The sequence below is a fragment of the Pristiophorus japonicus genome, chromosome 11 (genome assembly GCF_044704955.1).
Source record: "Pristiophorus japonicus isolate sPriJap1 chromosome 11, sPriJap1.hap1, whole genome shotgun sequence".
Lineage (NCBI taxonomy): Eukaryota > Metazoa > Chordata > Chondrichthyes > Pristiophoridae > Pristiophorus > Pristiophorus japonicus.
Window position 1 is genome coordinate 15,619,443 of NC_091987.1, and position 25,468 is coordinate 15,644,910.

At 46.9% G+C, this 25,468-nt stretch overlaps 1 protein-coding gene across 1 annotated transcript in view; it reads left to right on the forward strand.

Moving 5' to 3' along the window:
* The window catches only part of lipia (lipase, member Ia), a 40,406-nt gene extending 33,172 nt beyond the window's left edge, over window positions 1-7,234 (forward strand). The window contains exons 8-10 of the mRNA XM_070892679.1: window positions 558-669; window positions 3,042-3,215; window positions 7,056-7,234. Coding sequence (XP_070748780.1) covers window positions 558-669; window positions 3,042-3,215; window positions 7,056-7,143 — 374 coding nt within the window. The 3' untranslated portion in view covers window positions 7,144-7,234. The remainder of the gene's footprint in view (window positions 1-557; window positions 670-3,041; window positions 3,216-7,055) is intronic.
* Window positions 7,235-25,468: the final 18,234 nt, after the last annotated feature.

The following is a 25,468-nucleotide window of genomic DNA, read 5'->3' on the forward strand; positions in this document are numbered from 1 at the left end:
TAATGTGGTGTTTAACAGCGATATTACCGTGAAAAAAACCAAGTCAGTCCACTGATTATACTGATTGCTGGCTGTCAGGGGAGGGCGGGGGGCGTGGGAGTCACAGCGCAGCCATTGAACACAACTTCAGGATTTCCTCATTTAGATACATATGTGCTACATCCTGAAGGTACAGTCAGTTTCAGAGGTGTAACGACAGCGAGCGCTGTTAGTTTGCCCTTATTACTTACCGCAAATACCGGGCTATTAGTGACTGTCCTATATTGATGAGCGCTAGTTTTGAATTCACCCACTAGTGGAAACAGCTTCTCTATATCTACCCTATCGAAACCCTTCATCATTTTAAAGACCTCGATCGGGTCACCCCCTCAGCCTTCTCTTTTCTAGAGAAACGAGCCCCTGCCTGTTCCATCTTTCTTGATAGGTGCTGCGTCTCGGTTCTGGTACGCTCCTTGTAAATCTTTATTTGCACCTTAGCCGGTGCCTCTATATCATTTTTGTAATATGGCTACCAGAACTGTGCATTTAAATATCCTTTCTTTCTTCGCATCATGCAGTGTACTATTACCTTTTGGACATCATCGCTTGGAACCGCAACACCAGGAAAGGTTACATTACAGTTGGGTTAACTGGAGAAAATGGAAGCGTGGTCAAATCGAAAGCCAATCGGTGAGTACGCTGAGCATAAAGTTACAAACGAACAGTCCACTTGGAAACTTCCATCACACATGGAACCTTCCCCAGAGGTGTGAATTGTCTTTTCATGCATGTCTATACTGCACCCCTCATGTCAGTTGGACGGTCTCGCTGGATAATGCAGTGCGGCAATGCAGGAGTGCATGCAGTGACAAAGAACATTGCAGCAGCAACAGCGTACACCCCAAAGCGATGTGCGTACAGATATCGTCCTCTTTATTTCAGTACACTAGTGATATAAGATTATGAGGGGGCTTGACAAGGTGGATGCAGAGAGGATGTTTCCACTGATGGGGGAGACTAGAACTAGAGGGCATGATAGAATAAGGGACCGCCCATTTAAAACTGAGATGGGGAGAAATTTCTTCTCTTACAGGGTTGTAAATCTGTGGAATTCTCTGCCTCAGAGAGCTGTGGAAGCTGGGACATTGAATAAATTTAAGACAGAAATAGACAGTTTCTTAAACGATAAGGGGATAAGGGGTTATGGGAGTGGGCAGGGAAGTGGAACTGAGTCCACGATCGGATCAGCCATGATCTTATGGCCTACTCCTGCTCCTATTTCTTATGTTCTTATAATTACATAGAATTGCAGCCCAGAAACAGGCCATTGGGCCCCACCGCTCCGTGCTGGTGTTTATGCTCCACACCAGCCCCCTCCCATTCCTCTTCATCTCACCCCATCACCATATCCTTCTATTCCTTTCTCCCTCATGTGTTTATCCAGCCTCCCCTTCAAGGCGTCTGTGCTTTTCACTCCACCCATTCCATGTAGTAGCGAGTTCCACATTCTCACCACCAGAGTTCCCTGTGAGCTGCGCTTTGTTTTGCACGCTCTGTTTCCTTTAATGCGTGGTCCCTTTAAATTTCTGCGCTGCGCGGTATCTACGATGGGAAAGCCGGTGAGTGGCCTGCGCAGGACCTTTGAAAATACTGTGTGGCCGCCGCACGCAGCTTAGAAGGAACAGTGCTCACCACTCTCCTGGGCAAAGAAGTTTCTCCTGAATTCCCAATTGGATTTATTAGTGCCTATCTTATACTTTTGGCCCCCAGTTCTGGTCCCCACCGCAAATGGAAACATCTTCTCTACGTTAACCCCTTCATAATCTTAAAGACCCCCATCAGGTCACCCCTCAACCTTCTCTTCTCTGGAGGAAGGAACACCAGCCTATTCCGCCTTTCCTGATAGTTATAACGTTAAGAAGCATCCCTACTCCAGCACAATCTGCGTCTTACCAATTAACAATCTCTTCTTGTGCAGTTACCTATTGAATCTACAATACGCCTGAGACACAAAAAAATGGCAAATGTAGCAGTGGGATGCCGATCAGGTGCAGGACGTCTCTGCTAAATTGGTCTCTTTAGCGCCCATTTTACGCCCGAAAAGCAGGCGCAGCACGTACCAATTTCTACCCCCGGTGATTCTTTACATTCTAAACATACAGCAGCCATGTTGAAACAACAGCCCAGAAATCCTGGCCTCCCAGAGTCCGTACGGAGTGTGTACGGAGTGTCTAAGGACCCGGGAAGTCATCGCAAAAGCCGGTTTTCAGTGTACAATGCGCATGCGCTGAAAATCGGCTTTTCCGTTCTGTCAAACTGGAGCTTGACAGATCCAATGCATCTCGGGAGCGAGGACAATTGCAAGGGGAAGATTACGGAATTTACCCAGATCTTGCCCAGCAAATGTCCTCAAAATTCTTGCACCTGATAAAAGCAGGGTATAGCCTACTTTTACAGGCGTAAGAGTCTTAAAACACATTTAAAACATAAAAAATAAAATTTAAAATACACATTTTACTTTTAAAAACCCCGCCCACTATGTTAAATTTATCTTAAACCATAATTAAAAAAACTTTTAAAAAATTTTGAAAATGTTTTTTCTCTAAGATATTTGTCAACTTTAATTTCAATTAATTTTAATTATGTGAGGTGTGTTTTTTATTCTTCCTTTGGTGTTATTGTGTTTGGTGTTTTCTTCCCTCAATTAACAGCAATGAGAACTGGTAGATACGGAGTTCCCGTTGCTATTAATTGAGAATACTGTACCTGATTGGTTGAGCAGTCACACGTGACTGCACCGTCTCCATGGGAACCTGGAGGACGGGAGTGCGCTCCGCAGCGCGGGAAGAGAAGGCCTCCCCACCGGAATCCCACGCTCCTCCCGGACCAGCAGGTAAATTCGTAGAAATGTTTCAGGTCGGAGGCCTCCGACCGCAATTTCAGCCCCAAGAACTCCGTACTCCGCTCCTGTATTTACAACTATTTCTGTCCTGACAGATGATCTGGGAGTTTATTTTTTGAAAGCCGACATAGCTCCGATTTCTGTTTTTGTTTTTTTTCAGATACGCAAAATCATTCGAAAAGTTCAAGGAGGTCACCCTCCTCGTAGGTGTTGATAAAGACATAGAAAATATCACCAGAGTTTCACTGATGTTCAGTTCAGCCATTCTGGTGGAACCCAAACTCAAACTGGGAATACTTCGAATGCAACTGAGATCACTAACCTACCCCCAAAGGTTAGTTACCGGGATTCTTGTAAACTTTACAATTTGACATGCCAGATTAAGAGAGAATAAAGTAATGGAAAGAAGAAAGAAGAAATTTGCATTTATATAGCACCTATCAGGACGTCCCAAGGTGCTTTACAGCCAACTAATTATCTTTTGAAATGTAGTCACTGATGCAATGTAAGGAATAGAGAGAAGGGAAGAAAGAGTAATTCAGAGCGATGGAGGGAAGCGTGGAAGATAATAACGAGAGGGAAGAGATGGACAGAGCGAGGGAGGAAGGAAGGGAGGTATGGGTTACAGGGATAATGATTGGCGTGTCCAAGGAGAGAGAGGATTGAAAACACAGGAAGGATAGAAAGCAAGAGGCACAGAAGGACACAGAGGGAGAGAAAGAAATTGAATACATGTTACAAGAATTATTTATAGATTAAGCCATGGTCAATGACAAGTAAATTCATTCATTGACTGGATGAACTAGGACGCTTTTCATCAAAATAGAAACGGTTCAGAAGAGGTCTAGAAATATAGAAACATAGAAATTTACAGCGCAGAAGGAGGCCATTTCGGCCCATCGTGTCCACGCCGGCTGACAAAGAGCTGCACGGCCCTTGGTCAGCAGCCCTGAAGGTTACATACAAACCCATGAACAATGACAGAAAGACAAAGAGCACCCAGCCCAACCAGTCCGCCCCACACCACTGCAACACCCCTTATACTGAAACATTCTGCACTCCACCCCAGCCGGAGCCATGTGATCTCCTGGGAGAGGCAAAAACCAGATAAAAACCCAGGCCAATTTAAGGAGAAAAAAATCTGGGAAAATTCCTCTCCGACCCACCCAGGCGATCGAAACTAGTCCAGGAGATCACCCTGGCCATATTCTATTCCCTGCAGTACTTACCATTATATCTGCACTGACCAATGAAAGGTCATCCAGTCCAATCTCAATTACCAACTCTAGGTCCGTAACCCTAAAGGTTACGGCACTTTAAGTGCCCATCCAACCATCTCCTAAATAAGAGATTAAAACTGTACACAGCACTCCAGCTGTGGCCTCACCAATAACCCGTACAGTTGCAGCAGGACATCCCCGCTTTTACACTTCACCCCCCCCCTGCAATTGGTTGCGCCTAAAAGGTTGGCGGTAACACTTCCTGCCATTAACAAGTGGCGCTGCAATGCCTGTTAGTGGCCCAATCTCTCCAGTCCACCTCCCGCACAATCCTGGCGAATTCCACCGGTGTCCCAATTTTCATTCAAGTCAATGAATTTTCCCAGATCTCTGCTAGAAGACATTTTCTTAACCGTTTGGAACATAGGAACCGGAGGAGGCCACCCAGCCCCTCCAGCCCGTCCCCCCATCCAATGAGACCGTGGGCCGATCTCCATCCGAACTCCATCCAGCCCCTGCTCCACAATCTTCTATACCCTTGTCCAGCAAAATCCAACAATCCAAAATTGAGCTGAGAGAGATGTTCAAAATTGAGAGCTTTCGATAAGGTGATTTGGAAATAATTATTTCCACTAGTTGGTGAGTCCATAACTAAAGCTCATAAATTGACAAAAATACGAATTGGGGAGTTGGTAGATGGTTGTTAGGGCATGGAATGCCCAGCCAGAAGCAGTGATGAGAGCATAATCCGAAATAGCTTTCAAAAGGGAATTGGACAAATATTCAGAATCATAACATCATAGATTGATACAGTACAGAAGGAGGCCATTCGGCCCATTTTGCCAGCCCTTCGGTAGAGCTATCCAATTAATTACACTGCCCTGCTCTTACCCCAGAGCAAATGTTTTCCCTTCAAACATTTATCCAATTCTCTTTTGATGTTGCCATTGTAGCATCCTCATCTCAGGGTCAGAAGATTGTGGGTTCAAGTCCCATTCCAGAGACTTGAGCACAAAATCTAGGCTGACACTCCGAGTGCAGTGCTGAGGGAGCGCCGCACTGTCGGAGGTGTCATCTTTCGGATGAGACGTTAAACTGAGGCCCCGTCTGCCCTCTCAGGTGGTTGTAAAAGATCCCGTCACTATTTCGAAGAAAAGCAGGGGAGTTATTCTTGGTACCCTGGCCAATATTTATCCCCCAATCAACAGCACAGAAACGGATTATCTGGTCATTATCACATTGCTGTTTGTGGGAGCTTGCTGAGCGTAAATTGGCTGTTGTGTTTCCTACATTTCAGCAGTAACTACACTTAAAAAACAAATGTACTTCATTGGCTGTGAAGCACTTTGGGACGTTCAGTGATCGTGAAAGGCATTATATAAATGCAAGCCCCTTCCCTTCCCTTCCCTTCCCTTCCCTTCTCTTCCCTTCCCATCCCTTCTCTTCCCTTCTCTTCCTTTCCCTTCCCTTTCCTTCCCTTCCCTTCCCACCCTTACTTCCTTTCCACCCTTCCCTCCTTTCATAGAAACATAGAAACTTAGAAAATAGGAGCAGCAGTAGGCCATTCGGCTCTTCGAGCCTGCACTACCATTCAATATGATCATGGCTGATCCTCTATCTCAACACCATATTCCCGCTTTTTCCCCATACCCCTTGATGCCCTTTGTTTCTAGAAATCTATCTATCTCCCTCTTAAATATATTCAGTGACTTGTCCACAGCCTTCTGTGGTAGAGAATTCCGCAGGTTCACCACCCTCTGTGTGAAAACATTTCATTTCGGTCCTAAATTTCCTACCCCGTATCCTGAGACTGTGACCCCTTGTTCTAGACTTCCCAGCCCCGGGGAAACATCCTCCCCGCATCCAGTCTATCCAACCCCGTCAGAATTTTAAACGTTTCAATGAGATCCCCTCTCACTCTAGTGATTACAGACCCAATCTCTCCTCATACGACAGTCCTGCCATCTCAGGAATCAGTCTGGTGAACCTTCGCTGCACTCCCTCTATGGCAAGTATATCCTTTCTTAGGTAAGAACATAAGAACATAAGAACAGAAGAAATAGGAACGGGAGTAGGCCATACGGCCCCTTGAGCCTGCTCCGCCATTCAATAAGATCATGGCTGATCTTCGACCTCAACTCCACTTTCCTGCACTATCCACATATCCCTTGATTCCCCGAGAGTCCAAAAATCTATCAATCTCAGGCATGAATATATTCAATGACTGAGCATCCACAGCCCTCTGGGACAGAGAATTGCAAAGATTCACAATCCTCTGAGTGAAGAAATTCCTCCTCATCTCAGCTTGAAATGCCCGAGCCCTTTACCTGAGACTGTGACCCCTGGTTTGAGATTCTTCCACAAGGAATAACAGCTTCAGCATTTACTCTGTCAGGCTCACTAGACTCGATTTAATTTGCAATGGTGAACATGGGAACATAGGAACAGGAGGAGGCGATTCTGTTCTGCCATTCTATTAGCTCATTGCCGATCTGTACCTTAACTCCGTCTACCTGCCTTGGTTCCATAACCCTTAATACCCTTTGTCCAACAAAAATATATCAATCGCAGTTTTGAAATTTTCAATTGAACCCCCCCCCCCAGCCTCAACAGTTTTTTGGGGGAGAGAGTTCCAGATTCCCACTGCCCTTTGTGTGAAGAAGTGCTTCCTGACATCACCCCTGAACGGCCTGGCTCTATTTTAAGGTGATGCCCCCTTGTTCTGGACTCCCCCACCAGAGGGAATAGTTTCTCACGATCTACCCTATCAAATCCTTTAATCATCGTAAACACCTCAATTAGATCACCCCTTAATCTTCTACACTGGAGGGAACACAAGCCCAGTCTGTGCAACCTGCCCTCGTAATTTAACCCTTTTATCCCTGGTATCGTTCTGGTTAATCTGCGCTGCCCCCATTTGAACTCCTGACCTTGATCTCTTCTCTTGTTCACAGGCCTCACCTGTGCAGGTACGATCTAGCCCTGGAGAGGGACGAGGAAGAGGAGTTCCATCCGATCGAATGCCAAGTGCAGGCGTTGTAGCGTGCGGCCATACCCTGCATCGTTGGCTGTGTGTTCCCGGGCCCTTGTCCTTCGCCATGGCTCTGTGTATAGTCACCGCTCCCTGCTCCTTGTTACATCTGATACCTGAAACGACCAGTAAAGTCCCATAGCGACCCGACCAATGACTGAGAGTCCTTCCTCTTTTGGCCATTGTTGCCAAGCCACATTTCCGACTTGTATTTACAGCACTACTTCTCAGCCCCGAGTCCGTGAAGGAGTCGATTTCCTCCCCCCCCGCGGGGCGAGGTCCTCAGAATGTGGGGTTGATCACCTCACCGCACGGTTAACACCGGTCATGCCGCTGCTGCCATTTGGAAAGTGGTCCTAACAACGGGTGTCCAAAGCACCCGCCTGTTTCAGGGGCCGATCCCCTTCTAAGATTGAAATCTGTGACGTAAATAGGACCCCAATTGCCGTCTTATGTGCAGAGGAACCTCGGAACAGGAGGAAGCCATTCAGCCCCTCGAGCCTGTTCCATTGTTCATTGAGATCCCGACTGATCTGTATCTTAATTCCATTTACCCGCCTTGGTTCTGTAACCCTTAATATCCATTGCCTAACATAAATCTATCAATCTCAATGGTGAAATTTTCAATTGCCCCCCAGCCTCAACAGCTTTTTGGGGGAGAGAGTTCCAGATTCCCACTGCCCTTTGTGTGAAGAAGTGCTTCCTGACATCACCCCTGAATGGCCTGGCTCTATTGTTAATGTTATTCCCCCTTGTTCTGGATTCTCCCCCCACCAGAGGAAATAGTTTCTCTGTCTCTACCCTATCAAATCCCTTAATCAGCTTAAACACCTCGATCAGATCATCCCTTAATCCACTATATTTGTGAGAACACCAGCGGCAGGTCGGGGCCATAAAAGGAGTGGAGATGCGGTGGCCCGGGAGCAGCGCGGAGGCCACTTCAGGGACCAGCGCGAGCTGGTGCAGGAGGGCGACGGCAGCGAAGAGTGATGTCATCAGGTCGGTGATTGGAGCGTGGGCCGGTACAGCAGGAGTGGTGAGGTCGGGGCGAAGGAGCAGCGAGAGATTGTGGAGCGACGCGATCGGGGCCCGGGAGAGCCGTGAGTTCGGAGCCCAGAAGAGGCGAGGGCCCAGGGGCAGCACGGGCCCAGCCCACACCGCGATATGTGCGCGCACTAGGTCCGTGCAGCAGAGCTGGTCTCCAGTCGTCTTGGATAACCCTTGCCACTGGACCAAGACCTCGCTCTGTCAAGCCCGTGTGGTGGCTGGTGTGCAACAGCCACCCCACGTTAAAAAAATTCACGCACAGGCATCTTCCACCCTTCGGGATGTAGTTCAGCACCTGGAATATTACGTCCTTCATTGAAACACCTGTGAACTCATCCCTTTTTGGCGTGGAAGCAAGTCATCCTCACTTCGAGGGACTGCCTACGATGATGATGCTCGAGGGAACACTCCGACCAGTTCTACGGACGATGTAACCTACGAGCCCGTCAAAGGTAAGTGTCAAATAGTTTTTGACTGAGCATGAGCAGGAGCGGACCCTCTGCGCCCCGGGACCCCACAGTCTCTTCCCGCCCCACCTCCGCCCACCACCACTTACCTTGCTGGAGGCCGCCCAGCCCAGATTTGAGGCATCAATCCCACAGAGCTGTTTTGGGACCCCCTGTTCGGCTCCCCTGCATCTTAACTGCTGAATTTAAATGAGGCTAGAGCACAACAATCGCACGGAGGGGGTCGGGGGCCCTCTTCACTACCGCTCGTTCATCCAAAAGTCAAAATTGATGCCCCCACCCGAGTCCCCACTATCGATGTAGAGTCTCTCCCGGCACTGAAGATTCAGCTGTGGAGATCAGTGCTGCTGGATTACCAGCCAGGGATTTTCGTGACCAGAAAACTGGGAATGCCGGGATTAGGAGGCAATTGTCCGCACTGCGATTGGGATTCAGCAACAGATGTCTCGCAATTTAGGATTTTGTGTTAATATGATATAAAAAAAAAGACTTGCATTTATATAGCACCTTACACAACCTCAGGACGTCCCGAAGCGCCTTATGGCCAATGAAGTACTTTTTGAAGTGTGCTCACTGTTGCACTGTGGGAAACACGGCAGCCAATTTGCGCACAGCAAGCTCCCACACACAGCAATGTGATAATGACCCGATTATCTGTTTCAGTGATGTTGGTAGAGGGATAAATATTGACCCCAGCACACCGGGGAGAACTCCCTGCTCATCTGCGAATAGTGGCCGTGGAATTTTTTACATTCACCTGAGAGGGCAGACAGGGCCTCGGTTTAACATCTCATCTGAAAGATGACACCTCCGACTGTGTAGCACTTCCTCAGTACTGCACTGGGAGTATCAGTCTGGATTACGCGCTCAAGTCTCTGGAGTGGGACTTAAACTCACAACCTTCTGACTTGGAGGCGAGAGAGAGTGCTACCCACTGAGGGAGATAGATAGATTTTCGGGTTGGAAATCGGTGGTTAGTGGTGTGCCACATGGATCGGTGCTGGGACCACAACTGTTTACAATATACATAGATGACCTGGAAGAGGGGACAGAGTGTAGTGTAACAAAATTTGCAGATGACACAAAGATTAGTGGGAAAGTGGGTTGTGTAGAGGACACAGAGAGGCTGCAAAGAGATTTAGATAGGTTAAGCGAATGGGCTAAGGTTTGGCAGATGGAATACAATGTCGGAAAGTGTGAGGTCATCCACCTTGGGAAAAAAAACAGTAAAAGGGAATATTATTTGAATGGGGAGAAATTACAACATGCTGCGGTGCAGAGGGACCTGGGGGTCCTTGTGCATGAATCCCAAAAAGTTAGTTTGCAGGTGCAGCAGGTAATCAGGAAGGTGAATGGAATGTTGGCCTTCATTGCGAGAGGGATGGAGTACAAAAGCAGGGAGGTCCTGCTGCAACTGTATAGGGTATTGGTAAGGCCGCACCTGGAGTACTGCGTGCAGTTTTAGTCACCTTACTTAAGGAAGGATATACTAGCTTTGGAGGGGGTACAGAGACGATTCACTAGGCTGATTCCGGAGATGAGGGGGTTACCTTATGATGATAGATTGAGTAGACTGGGTCTTTACTCGTTGGATTTAAGAAGGATGAGGGGTGATCTTATTGAAACATTTAAAATAATGAAAGGGATAGACAAGATAGAGGCAGAGAGGTTGTTTCCACCGGTCAGGGAGACTAGAACTAGGGGGCACAGCCTCAAAATACGGGGGAGCCAATTTAAAACCGAGTTGAGAAGGAATTTCTTCTCCCAGAGGGTTGTGAATCTGTCGAATTCTCTGCCCAAGGAAGAAGTTGAGGCTAGCTCATTGAATGTATTCAAATCACAGATAGATAGATTTTTAACCAATAAGGGAATTAAAGGTTACGGGGAGCTGAGTCCACGACCAGATCAGCCATGATCTTATTGAATGGCGGAGCAGGCTCGAGGGGCTAGATGGCCTACTCCTGTTCCTAATTCTTATGTTCTTATGTTCTTATGATTTCCAGAAACAAAAGGCATCAAGGGTTATGGGAAAAAAGCGGAAATATGGTGTTGAGATAGAGGATCAGCCATGATCATACTGAATGGCGGTGCAGGCTCGAAGGGCCGAATGGCCTACTACTGCTCCTATTTTCTATGTTTCTACGAGCCATGGCTGACACTGTCACATGAGCAGGATGGGAAGGAAAGGCACTTCCTGCACTGGAGTCACCGTCAGTTAGATCTCCGGGTGAAATGAAGTCATCCCAACTTTTCCTGCCCCTCTCTATTTACCCGCACCCATACTTGTTCCCCCTCCGAACTTCCCCACCTCAATCCCTCTGCGCCTCGCATCCCTTCCCATCATGTGTTGCCAGAACTGGTTGTACGTATTCAGGAGGTCTTGTCACATGGCGTCCAGATTCACACCATTGGTCGCCCGACGTGTCCATTCTCACGATGCCTCGCCCTGCCTTCCCACAGCCAAACGGAAAGCGAACAAGCTCTTTGTTACTCGATAGGCCGTCTTGAGCATCCCTGATTATAATCGTTCCATCATTGGTGGCTGTGCCTTCAGCCGTTTGGGCCTCTGAAATTCCCTGCCTAAACCACTCTGCCTCTCTACCTCTCTTTCCATCTTGAAGACACTCCTTAAAACCTAGCTCTTTGACTAAGCCAGCCCTAATTTCTCCTCATGCAGCTCGGTGTCAAATATTTTGTCTCATAACACTCCTGTGAAGCGCCTTGGGACATTTCACTATGTTAAAGGTGCTATATAAATACAATTGTTGTTGTTGATAGGCTGATTCTTGACTTTTAATCAAAAGGCCTTCCCCCCCGCCACTCTACAATATTGTTACAACTAGTAAACAAAGACGTTCAAAGAAAAAGCAAAATATATATATTTTTTAACTACCGGGATTTCCGCTGGTAACAGTGTCCAGCAGGTTAATCTTCAATTCCTGGAGACCCCAGGGCAAAGCTGGAGGGTTGCCAACCCCTATCTCCTGCACCCTCATGGTGTTTAAATCTGACAGCACCTTGGGGAGTCGGTGTAGACCAAACCGAGACTCAGCTAAAGGCAGCTGGGCTACGAGAGGACTTTGAAGAGCTGTGAATTTAAAATGTGTTGAAAAGGTTGTCACTGGTCAGATGGTATGATGGATGTTGCCACATGGGGGCAGTATAAGCACACAGTAAATACCACGTACGCTGCGCTTTGAAGGGCATGTGTGTAAGTGAAGGACACAACTTTCATTTTTTAAATGTTTTTCCCGATCTCGGGGTGTCCCAATGCACTTGGCAAACTATGTTTTTTTTCAGACTGGAGGAAGGTATACAGTGGTGTTCCCCGGGGGTTGGTACTGCCTTTCCCAATATATATTAATGACTTAGACTTGGGAGTACAGGACACAATTTCAAAATTTGCAGATGACACCAAATTTGGAATAGTGAACAGTGAGGAGGACTTCAACAGGACATAGACAGGCTGGTGGAATGAGCGGACACATGGTCGATGAAATTTAACGCAGAAAAGTGCGAAGTGATACATTTTGGTAGGAAAAACGAAGAAAGGCAATATAAACTAAAGGGTACAATCCTAAAGCGGGTGCATGAACAGAGAGACCTGGGGGTATATGTGCACAATTGGTTGAAGGTGGCAGGGCCGGTTGAGAAAGCGGTTAAAAACATCTTGGGCTTCATGAATAGAGGCATAGAGTACAAAAGCAAGGAAGTTATGATGAAATACTAGTTCAGCCTCAACTGGAGAATTGTGTCCAATTCTGGGTACCGCACTTTAGGAAGGATGTGAAGGCCTTAGAGAGGGTGCAGGAAAGATTTATAGAATGGTTCCAGGGATGAGGGACTTCAGTTACGTGGATGGACTGGAGAAGCTGGGGTTGTTCTCCTTGGAGCAGAGAAGGTTGAGAGGAGATTTGATCGAGGTGTTCAAAATCATGAGGGGTCTGGACAGAGTAGATAGAGAGAAACTGTTCCCATTGGCGGAAGGACCGAGAACCAGAGGACACATATTGAAGGTGATTGGCCGAAGAACCAAAGGCGACATGAGGGAAAACATTTTTCCGCAGCGAGTGGTTAGGATCTGGAATGCACGGCCTGAAAGGGTGGTGGAGGCAGACTCAATCGTGGCTTTCAAAAGGGAATTGGATAAGTGCCTGAAGGAAAAGGAATTGCAGGGCTACGGGGAAAGGGCAGGGGAGTGAGACTGGCTGAGGTGCTCTTGCAGAGAGCCGGCACGGGCACAACGGGCCGAATGGCCTCCTGTGCTGTAACCATTCCGTGATTCTATGATTTACAGCCAATAAAGTACTTTTGAAGTTGCAATGTAGGAAATGTGGCAGCCAATTTTACACAGCAAGCTCCCACAAACAGCAATGTGATAAGCAATTTTTTTGGTTGAGTGATAAATATTGGCCCCAGGACAACGGGGGGGAACTCCCGTACTCTTCTTTGAAATAGCGGCCATGAGATCTTTCATGTCCACGCAAGAGAGCAAATGCAGACCTCGGTTCAATCTGAAAGACAGCACCTCAGACACTGCAGTGCTCTCTCAGTACAGCACTCGAGTGTCATCCTGGATTTAAAAAACATTTTTTCACACGATGTGCGTGTCGCTGGAAAGGCCATCCCTAATTTCCGTTGAGAAGCTGGTGTTGAGCCACCTTACACAACTAAGTGGCTCGCTAAGCCATTTCAGAGGGCAGATAAGAGTCAACCATATTGTAGGTCTGGAGTCACATATAGGTCAGACCAGGTAAGGGCAGCAGATTTCCTTCCCTGAAGGACATTAGTGAACCAGCTGGGTTTTTTTGACAATCCAGTAGTTTCATGGTCACCATTACTGAATCTGGCTTTTTATTCCAGATATATTTAATTAACTGAATTTAATTTCCCCAGCCGCAGTGGTGGGATTTGAACTCACGTCTCTGGATAATTAGCCCAGTAACATAACCACTGTGCTGCCATACCCCTGGAACGGAACTGATGAACAAAGTCAGAGAATGTGGAGTCAGGGGACAAGTAGCAGAATGGATCGCTAGCTGGCTTCAAGATAGAAAGCAGAGAGTAGGGGTAAAGGGTAACTATTCACAGGGGCAGAAGGTGGGTAATGGTGTTCCACAAGGATCAGTGCTGGGACCACTGTTATTCACAATTTATATCAACGATTAAACTGTGGAATTGAAAACACAACTTCTAAATTTGGGACATTAAACTTTGCTCAGTAATAAAGGAGAGATACTATCCTGGAACACGGGTAGCCGATGGAACCCGTTATGTAAATGTGCGGTTCCTGCATTTTAATCGTTTCCACAGACGGGGAATCGTACATATCGGGGCGACCCCTTATTCTGAAACTATGCCCCCTAGTTCTAGATTCCCCTATGAGTAGAAACATCCTCTCTGCATCTACCTTGCCAAGCCCCCTCAGTATCTTATATGTTTCAATAAGATCACCTCTCATTCTTCTAAACTCCAATGAGTATAGGTCCAACCTGCTCAACCTTTCTTCATAAGTCAATCCCTTCTTCTCAGGAATGCAGGATAGAGATGGTGGAAAACACACCAAGTATGGTGGAAAAGGACAAAGTCAACAGAGAACATCATGGGTCAAGGACAGAGTCGAGCCATAATATGGTTTGCCTCTCCCTCAAGAATCAGATATCCGTGGGGGGAGCGGAGGCGGGAGTGGGGTGCAGTGTAAGTGTAGATACTCCAAAGAAAGACGGGGAGTCGTACATCTTGGGGAGCAGGAGGGGGCAAGACAGAGAGAGGTTGCAAGAGGCAGGAGCCTTAAAGGGGCAGCAGAACAGGAGCGGGGAGACAAAGGCAGCAAAAGGGAGCAAGATAGATGAAGATGTGTCATTGTCCCAGAGAGAGATGAAACAGGGAGCAAGGGTCAGCGGGTGGAGGTGAGGCTGACGGGAGTGGCACTGTTGGAGAAACCATGACAGCAGGAGGACTCTCTAATGAAGATTATGTAACTGCCGGGGAGCAGGGACAGGAGATTACAGAAGAGCTCGAGAGTGAGGAGTCAGTGGGGGATGGAGACATGGAATTGCGGGGTGGAGGGGCATCATGTGGAAAGGGAAAGGTTAGTGAGGGGCAGAAGGAGGGAGAAGGGGCAGCCCCTCGGCCTAAACCTAATGTAAGGAAGAGGCTGAAACTGCCGGGAAGGTTCAAACAGGAGGTGAAAAAGAGCCGGAGGCTGCAGGAGACAGCAACAGCTGCCCAAAATGTTGGGAAGGAGCATGAGAGGAGGGAAGGGCCGGAGATTAAATGATGGGGGGATTATCAGGCACACTTCCTTTATTAGGAGCCATGATTACATTGGTCTTGATCAATGTGAACGGACAGAGGGGGGAGAATAAATTGCAGCAGTTGTTGCAGTGTTTTAAAGGCAGTGTGTCTGCAAGAAACCTTTTGGGATGAGGATATCCTAGAAAGAGTTCTGAAGATTTGGAAGGGAGAGGTGTTTATAAGTTATGCAAATAATAACCATAGAGGGGTGGCTGCTTTAGTAAGTTTCTCCATAAAAGAGAACGTTGTCTTGGTGGACAAGGACACTGAGGGGAGATTAAATGGAGGAATTGAATTCTGATCTCATGAATATCTATGTGCCGAGTGACCATTGCAAGCGTCGCGAGTTTTTTCGGTGGTTATTCACAGAAGTGGCAGAGGTGGTAAACCCTTGTATATTTGGGGGATTTTAATGTATTTTTATCTCGGATAGACATTTCAGCCCAGATGACCTTTCAGGATGATAACTCCAGAGGGATGATTGTAAAAATTATGGCAAATTTAAATTTGAGAGACTTATGGAGGGATCGGTACCCCTTAAAACGGGAGTTCTCCAGAAGAGGTTGAGTGGGTGATGTTTTAAAACAGAGCCGAATAGATTTTGTGGTAATGCAGGAAGTGTTAAGTTCTGAGGTGATGGAGATTTATTATAAAAAAGTATTTTTTAGTGACCGCTCATCTTTGGTTCTTGGAATTAGGAACAGCAGAGTTAAGGTCGGTCCAGGGATGTGGATTTTAAACAATCAATAGCTCAAAGAAATTGCTAACAAAGAAGGGATATTAAATATAATAAAGAATGCTCGGAAGGAACCTTTATTTTTGAAAAACAAAGAGTTTAATGGGACAGTTTCAAATATGAGGTAAAAGTTTTTTCGGTACATTATAGAAAAGAGAGAGCAACAGCTAACCGTCGTCAAGAAGGTTTACAGATAACAGTAAAGCAGTTGGCAGAGGGGATAGGGGAGCAGAGACTAAGTGGAATGTTTTAAAAGAAGAGTGGGAATTATTGCTAGCTGAAAAATGCAAGGGGGCCATTCTCCACGCAAAGGTTAAAGATGCATTGGAGGGAGAAAGAGGCACTAGATATTTTCTAGAGCAAGAGAAGTTACGACAAAGGTTATCATTAATTGGAGAGTTGAAGGTTGGGGCAAAAATGATTAATGAAAGTGGGGAGATTTTGGAGACAGCTAGTAGCTTTTATCAAAAGTTATATACAAAAGAACACATTTCCAAATTGGCGATGGCGAAGGTTAGTGCTTTTATTGAAGAGGGTTTAAAGGAGGATGAGAGAAGAATGTGTGACAAAGAAGTAGGATTAGCGGAAATAAAAGTAGCACTACATGGAATGAAGGGAGGGGTGGGGGGAGCCCAGGGTCCGATGGACTAAGTGCAGAATTTTATGAAGAATTTTTAGAGATTTTAAGTCCATTGGTCTCAGAGGTTTTTGTTATGTCTGTAATGTACTTAGGAATGATTCCATGAGGCAATGTGTTGTACTCAAACTGTAGTGACCTTGGTCCTTTATTCGTAACTCCAGAGTGTTATACATGTAAACGTGTATTTACTCTGTTCAGCCACCAGAGGGCTCATCCCCTGGAGTCCCAAGGAATCCCATAATCCCTTGGGAGCACAGGTATTTAAGGAGGCTTCACAGGTTGGAAAGGCACTCTGGAGACCTGCAATAAAAGACTAAGGTCACACTTTACTTTGAGCTCACAGTGTTCAGTCTGACTCTTTCTACATACACAACAACTGGCGACGAGATACAGATAGCGAACCCAAAGATGCAGAGAACAGTGGGCATCCTGGAGAAATTCTCGGAGGGAGATGATTGGGAAACTTTTGTGGAGCGACTCGACCAATACTTCGTGGCCAAAGAGCTAGATGGGGAAGAGAGCACTGCCAAACGAAGGGCGATCCTCCTCACTGTCTGTGGGGCACCAACGTATGGCCTCATGAAAAATCTACTCACTTCAGCGAAACCCACTGAGAAATCATACGACAATTTGTGCACACTGAACCCAAAGGAAAGCGTTCTGACGGCGAGGTACTGGTTCGACACCTACAAAAGGTCTGAAGGCCAGGAAGTGGCGAGTTATGTCGCCGAGCTAAGACGCCTTGCAAGACATTGCGAATTTGAAGGACATTTGGAGCACATGCTCGGAGACTTTTTCGGACTTGGCATTGGCTATGAAACCATACTTCGCAAACTTTTGACTGTAGAGACCCCAACCTTGAGTAAGGCCATAGCGATAGCCCAGGCATTCATTGCCAGCACAGACAATACGAAGCAAATCTCTCAGCACACAATTACTGCTACAAGTACTGTGAACAAAGTGATGATGTTTTTGCATCGTAACGTACAGGGCAGGTCACACAGCTGCACGTCTGCAGATGTCTCACCATCAAAGGTGATGAATGCAAGGCCATTAACACCTTGTTGGTGCTGCGGGGGTGATCACCGTTTCCATTTATGCCGATTCAAAGAGTACTTTTGCAAGGGCTGTGCAACAATGGGACACCTCCAACAAGTGTGCAGGCGAGCTGCTAAGCCTGTTAAACCTGCAAACTACCATGTTGCAGAGGAGGACAGATACACGGAGGATCACGACGAACCAGAGCCTCAGATCGAGGAGGTAGAGGCACATGGGATGCACACATTCACCACGGAATTTCCCCCGATAATGCTAAATGGACTCCCGGTGTCAATGGAGCTGGACACGGGCGCGAGCCAGTCCATCATGGGCAAAAAGACTTTTGAAAGATTGTGATGCAACAAGACCTCAAGGCCAGTCTTAACTCCAGTTCGTACGAAACTAAGAACTTACACGAAAGAACTGATACCTGTAATCGACAGTGCTACCGTAAAGATCTCATACGATGGAGCGGTGCACAAACTACCACACTGGGTGGTACCGGGTGATGGTCCCACGCTGCTCGGCAGGAGCTGGCTGGGAAAGATACGCTGGAACTAGGACGACATCCGAGCACTATCGCCCACTGATGACACTTTGTGTGCCCAGGTCTTAAACAAATTTCCTTCGCTGTTTGAACCAGGCATCGGGAAATTCCAAGGAGCAAAAGTGCAGATCCACCTAATTCCGGGGACGCGACTCATCCATCACAAGGCGAGAGCAGGACCATACATGATGAGAGAAAGGGTAGAGATCGAGCTAGACCGGCTGCAAAGAGAGGGCATCATTTCCTCAATCGAGTTCAACGAGTGGGCCAGTCCTATCATCCCAGTCCTCAAGGGAGATGGCACCGTCAGAATCTGTGGCGATTACAAAGTAACTATCAATCGTTTCTCCCTGCAGGACCAATACCCACTACCAGAGGCCGACGACCTCTTTGCAACGCTGGCGGGAGGAAAGACGTTCACGAAGCTGGATCTGACTTCAGCCTACATGACGCAGGAACGGGAGGAATCATCGAAGGCCCCCACCTTTGTTTATAACAGATGCCCGTTTGGAATCCGATCGGCAGCGGCGATATTCCAGAGAAACATTGAAAGTTTACTGAAGTCGGTCCCGCACACCGTGGTCTTCCAGGACAACATCTTGGTCACAGGTCGGAACACAGTCGAGCATCTGCAGAACCGATTATTAAATTATTAAATGTGGAGTGTAACATCTTGGCGAGGGTGATGGCAAGGTCCCGCACAAGAGATTGGTGTGCAAAATCAAAGCGCATGGTATTGGGGGTAATGTACTGACGTGGATAGAGAACTGGTTGGCAGACAGGAAGCAGAGAGTCGGGATAAACGGGTCCTTTTCAGAATGGCAGGCAGTGACTAGTGGGGTGCCGCAGGGCTCAGTGCTGGGACCCCAGCTATTTACAATATACATTAACGATTTAGATGAAGCAATTGAGTGTAATATCTCCAAGTTTGCAGATGACACTAAACTGGGTGACGGTGTGAGCTGTGAGGAGGACGCTAAGAGGCTGCAGGGTGACTTGGACAGGTTAGGTGAGTGGGCAAATGCATGGAGATGCCGTATAATGTGGATAAATGTGAGGTTATCCACTTTGGTGGCAAAAACACGAAGGCAGAATATTATCTGAATGGCGGCAGATTAGGAAAAAGGGAGGTGCAACGAGACCTGGGTGTCATGGTTCATCAGTCATTGAAAGTTGGCATGCAGGTACAGCAGGCGGTGAAGAAGGCAAATGGAATGTTGGCCTTCATAGCTAGGGGATTTGAGTATAGGAGCAGGGAGATCTTACTGCAGTTGTACAGGGCCTTAGTGAGGCCTCACTTGGAATATTGTATTCAGTTTTGGTCTCCTAATCTGAGGAAGGACAATCTTGCTATTGAGGGAGTGCAGTGAAGGTTCACCAGACTGATTCCAGGGATGGCAGGACTGACATATGAGGAGAGACTGGATCAACTGGGCCTTTATTCACTGGAGTTTAGAAGGATGAGAGGGGATCTCATAGAAACGTATAAGATTCTGACGGGACTGGACAGATTAGATGCGGGAAGAATGTTCCCGATGTTGTAGAAGTCCAGAACCAGGGGACACAGTCTTAGGATAAGGGGTAGGCCATTTAGGACTGAGATGAGGAGAAACTTCTTCACTCAGAGAGTTGTTAACCTGTGGAATTCCCTGCCGCAGAGAGTTGTTGATGCCAGTTCATTGGATATATTCAAGAGGGAGTTAGATATGGCCCTTACGGCTAAGGGGATCAAGGTGTATGGAGAAAGCAGGAAAGGGGTACTGAGGGAATGATCAGCCATGATCATATTTAATGGTGGTGCAGGCTCGAAGGGCCGAATGGCCTACTCCTGCACCTATTTTCTATGTTTCTATGTTTAAATCGTATGAAGGAGATGATGCCGCAGATAGTTTCGCCCTCTCAGTCCTATGGACTCGTAGGCCGGGACATCGCAGACTCTGTGGTCTCAGTCCGAGATGCGATAGAGCTCATTGAAGAGCGTCGGAGGGAGGCTTTTTTGTTAAAGATAGATCGAGAAAGCCTTTGATGGAGTCTCTCAAGAGTTTTTATTGGTGGTTTTGGAAGCATTTGCTTTCAGGAAAAATTTTAATTGAGTGGATAAGGATTTTTTTATTCAAACATATTTAACTGTGTTAAATGTAATGTTTTTTTATCCAAGTATTTTCCAATACGGAGATCAGTGAAACACGGGTGTCCCCTGTACCCATTGCTATACACATTGGTAGCAGAACCATTAGGTTACATGATGCGAAAGGAACAGGACATAGTCGGGATTGTGGTTCCCAGTTCCGGGCAGGTGTCGGAGATACACCAATATGCAGATGACACGACCTGAACGTTGAGAGATGGGGCGTCAGTGGGGGAAGCTATGGGAGTAGTGGAGGAGTATTGTAGAGCTTCAGCAGCCAGAGTGAACTATAGTAAGACCCAATGCCTGGTTGTGGAAAGGGGTAGGGAGGAGTGTTTGGAGGAAGGCCCTTTAAGGTGGTGGAGATTTTGGAAGTTCTGGGGTGCATATGGGGTGTGAGAAGGATAGGGATGAAGTGGATCGATTAAATTGGGAACCGAAGGTTATGAAAATGAAAAAGATTTTGGGAGAATGGAAGGAAGGTGGCTGAAAGTGCAAGGAAGAGTGACAGTGGTGTCAGCTCTCCTGCTATCTAAACCATGGTACTGTACTTATTGATGGTGGAGGATATTCCTGAGTGGGTGGAAGAGTCAATCCGAGAGGCTTGTGTGAGGTTTTTATGGGAAGGGAAACCAGCCTTGGTGCTTACAATACCATCATTGGACAGCGAAATCAGGGAGGGCTCAATTTCACAGATACTGATTTGAAAAAAAAAGTCTCCACAATTAAATGGGTGAAGAGATTCCTTCAGAAGTCAAAAACAAGTTTTTGGAAGAGTTGTTTCCAGCATTTTTTTAAATTAAGTGGGCTTGGAGGACAGGGAATATTTTATATGGAATACAACAAGATGTTTTTGAAATCGATTAAACCTCTCCCTAGGTTTTATAAGGGGATTGTAGAGACTTGGGCCCAATTTTGTGCCCAAAGGTGCTGAGGAATTTTTAGAACAGCCCTTATTTTTGAGCAGGTGGGTCAACATTGAAGGAGAGGTATTATTTAATCAAGCTTTTCTAAAATCTGGTAACAGGTACAACGTCTGAAATCCGTAATCATCGGGATTGAGTCAGTTCCGTGTTTTGGGTTTTTCCGAATTTCACACAAGAAAATCAATAGTCTGAAATCCAGAATCCTTGACCTAATCCGTGCCGGGTTTTGGGCGGTGGCGTCCGAAATCCAGAAAAACCCAAAATCCGGTATGGATTTTGTCAAGAATTCCGGAATTCAGACTTGATTTTCTTGACTGAAATCCGGAATTAATCCGTGCCAGATTTTGGATTTCGCCTCAAAAATGTCCGGTTTTCGGACAATAATTCCGGATTCTGGACGACTCCATCAGCTATGCGCAAAATGTCCGGTGTTCAGACAATTCTGGTCTTCGGATTTCCGGATTCGGGACATTGCATCTGTATTATATATGTGAAAGATGTATTATATGAGGTAATTCCAGGTTGGTTACCGGAAGCGGTCGTGAGGGACATAGTTTGGGAGGAGGATCATAAGGTAGAGGAAAAAGCAATTAAGATCATGTATGAGAAGATTGTGAGGGCAATGCTACAGGTTTGGATCGAAGAAATAAATGCCCAAATTTTCAAAGGAGGTATAATGCGTCCCGCTTTTCCAAGCTTTCTGCTGGTGAAAGGGGAGGAGTTGGTCCAATTTGACAACTGTAATACTCGAGATTTCTATGGGGTGTTTACAGAATGGAAATTCAAGACACCTGCTGGTCAGGAGTTTTGGCAGAGTATATATCCACAGCTGGACTTCAACAGGATTTGGAAGGGAGTTTGAGCGAATGTTAAATGTCCAGAGTGGATTGAACTGGATTTTAAATTGGCTCATAACCAGATTTTTACCATGATAGTCTTATGTAAGATTGGGAGGGTAGAGATGGCAACTTGTCCCAGTGTGTGGGACGCGGGATGAGACTCTGTCCCATTTCTTCTTCTTAGGCAGTTCCCCGGAATCGAAGATGACTTGCTTCCACATTAACATGAGTTCTAAGGTGGCTGAGGAGACCAATGTGGGATCTACTGACTCTGTCACAGGTGGGGCAGGTGGTGGTTGGAGGGACGGGTGGGTGGTGTGCTTGGTTTGTCGTACGCTCCTTCCGCTGTTTGTACTCAACTACCGCCTGCTCCCGACGAAGAGACTCAAACTGTTCGGCACCTTCTCAGATGCTTCTTCTCCACTTTCAGCGGTCTTGGGGCGAGGGATTCCCAAGAGTTGGTGGGAATGTTACATTTTTTGAGGGAGGCTTTTAGGGTGTCCATGAAGCGTTTTCTCTTCCCTCCTGAGACTTGCTTGCCGTGTCGGAGCTCTGAATAGAGCGCTTGTTTTGGGAGTCTAGTATTGAGCATGCTGACTACGTGGCCCGCCCATCGGGAGCTGATTGAGCGTGGTCAATGATTCGATGCTGGGGATGTTGGCCTGAGCGAGAACGCTGATGTTGGTGCGCCTATCCTGCCAATGGATTTGCAGAATTTTGCAGAAGAAACCTTGGTGGTACTTCTCCAGTGTTTTAGGTGCCTGCTGTACAAGGTCCACATCTCTGAGCCATATAGGAGGGCGGGAATCATTACTGCTCTGTAGACCATGAGCTTGGTGCCAGGTTTGAAAACTGCACTGGCGCACTGAAGGCCGTGTTGGCTTTTAGGTATGGAAAGTGGTCCACGCTGTCGTGGATATTGCTAATCGGGGGGGCAGTACTGTGCGGCAGGGGCAGGTTGGGAGGGAACCTTTGTCTTACGGATGGTTAATGTAAGGCCCAGACTCTCGTCCGCCTCAGTGAAGGTGTCAATGATGGTTCGCTGCCTCAGAGAGCTGTGGAAGCTGTGACATTGAATAAATTTAAGCCATAAATAGACAGTTTTTGAATAAATAAGGGGATAAGGGATTATGGGGAGCGGGCGGGGAAGTGGAGCTGAGTCCATGATCAGATCAGCCATGATCTTATTGAATGGCGGAGCAGGCTCGAGGGGCCATATGGCCGATTCCTGTTCCTATTTCCTATGTTCTTATGTTCTTATGTTTGGAGTTTGGCCTCTGAGTGTGTGCAAACGCAAGCGTCATCTGTGTAATATAGAGCTTCACCTAGTGGCCTACTGCTCCAACTAGTGGACTACTGTGGTAATGCAACTGCTGATGTAAATACAATAAAAGCATCAGGTGACAAGGTCACGTGACAAGTTCATGTAGAGCAATCTTCTAGTGTGCGTGTTTGTTAGCCGTAAACAATATGTCACAGTCTGCTTACTGTAATTCAATGACAGAGGTGGGCGACTGGGTGATGTCATCAGGATCCAGGTCACCGTTTGGAGTTTGGGCAGGAACATCGGCTGGGCCCTGGTACAGCAGAGGAGCGGGAAGGTCGTGGCAGACTTGTGATGAGTGATCGGGGCGGAGGAGCGATGAGGGATCGTGGCTGAGATTTGATGGGTGATTGTGGAGGACGTTCTGCGAATGTTTGATGCAGAGGTGCGGCGGGAAACCGTGGCGGAGGTGCGGCGAGTGTTTTTGTGGTGGAGTAGCGCTGAGGGATCGTGGCAGAGGTGCGGTGAATGTTAGTGGTGGAGGAGCGGCGAGAAATCGTGGCGGAGGTGCGGCGAATGAGGGTACGGGGCCCAGAAGAGCCGGGGGCCCAGGGGCAGCACTGGGCCCAGCCCACACTGCGATATGTGCGAGCACTAGGTCCGTGCAGCAGATCAGGTCTCCAGTCGTCCTGGTTAACCCTTGCCACTGGATAAAGGCCGAGCTCTGTCAAGCCCGTGTGGTGACTGATGTGCAACGGTCACCACACGTTAAAAATATCCAGGCACAGGCATCTTCCACCCCCTCAACTGGAGTTCAGGACTGGAACATCAGGTCCTTCATTGAAACATCTGTGAACTCTTGTAGAAGCAAGTCATCCTCGTTCGAGGGACCGTCTATGATGATGAAAATGATAGCGGTTGTGACAACCTTGGTGCTCGACTGAGGCGACTGAAGTTGAATAATTTCCCGTTCATCCTGCAGAATAGCTCCACTCCAGCGGGAAGCTTGTTGGAGGTTAGATGAAGCATTGCAGTGAGAAAGATTTAGAAGAGCATTCGTGCATTAGCCCATCCTTGCTTGACCCCAACCTGCACTTGTATTGGGTCTGTGTAAGGATTGGGATTGGTAAGGATCATGACTTGCATGTCCCCCTTACTGGTGTTATGTCTGCAGGTAAAGGATTTTAAGTACTATGTTCGACAGTTGTGTGAAGTCTTCTTGCTGGGTAAGGACCGAAGAGCGAGAATGGGAATCCCGTGGGACTCAATTTTGAGATGGGGATTGCAACAGAGTCTGACCGAGTCCAGCAGAGTGGAAATTAATGTAATGTTCAGTTTGGCTAGATTTGTGACTGTGCAAAGAAGGAATGCTCTGTTTTTTAAGGGGTTGAGAATAAACCTAAAAGAGTATTTTAAATATAAGCTAAAAGATCGTTATAAGGCTCGGTGAATGTTTTATTCAGAAAAAAATTTAAAGATAGTATTTTATGAAGAATTTTTAAAGTACAATTGAGTAATATATGTTGCAGGAGACAAATTAAACTTCAGGTTTTAATGTTAATATATGTTAATATATGGAGGAACGGCTATACATAGGGGCGGAATGAATTTGTATGATACAATGGAATGATCACAATGTTGTAACTGTTCTTAATGTTCAATAAATATTAATTTTAAAAAGTGGGTATCACACTCGCCTCTGAGTCAGAAGGTCGTGGGTTCAAGTCCCACTCCGGAGACTGAAGCACATAAATCTAGACATTGTTGGAGTTGCTGTCTTTTGGATGAGATGTTAAACCGAGGCCCCGTCTGCTCTTTCAGGTGGATGTAAAAGATCCCATGCCCACTATTTCGAAGAAGAGCAGGGGTGTTATCCCCGGTGTCCTGGGCCAATATTTATCCCTCAATCAACATCACTAAAACAGATTATCTGGTCATTGTCACGTTGCTATTTCTGGGAGCTTGCCGTGCGCAAATTGGCTGACACGTTTCCTACATTACAACAGTGACTACACCCGAAAAGTACTTCAGTGGCTGTAAAGCGCATTGAGATGTCCGGTGGTTGTGAAAGGCGCTATATAAATGCAAGTCTTTCTTAATGGCAGTCCGCTTCAGGGGAGGTCGCAGAATCATCTCTGGAAACCAAATATTGGCAGCTCATCCTTTGTAAGGATTCCAAAATGTTTTTTTATCTTTAAAAGTCTTTGGTGATTGGTGGGGGGGGCGTCCAGTACTCACAAGGTGGAGCGCACATACACTTTTCTTCAACATACAGCCCCTGGAGCCTGATCCCCCATTCAGTCAGATCATGGGTGATCTGTATCGCAACTCCATCGACCTGACTTTGCTCCATATCACTCGATACCCCTTACCCAACAAAGGTGTATCGGGCTCAGTCTTGAAACCT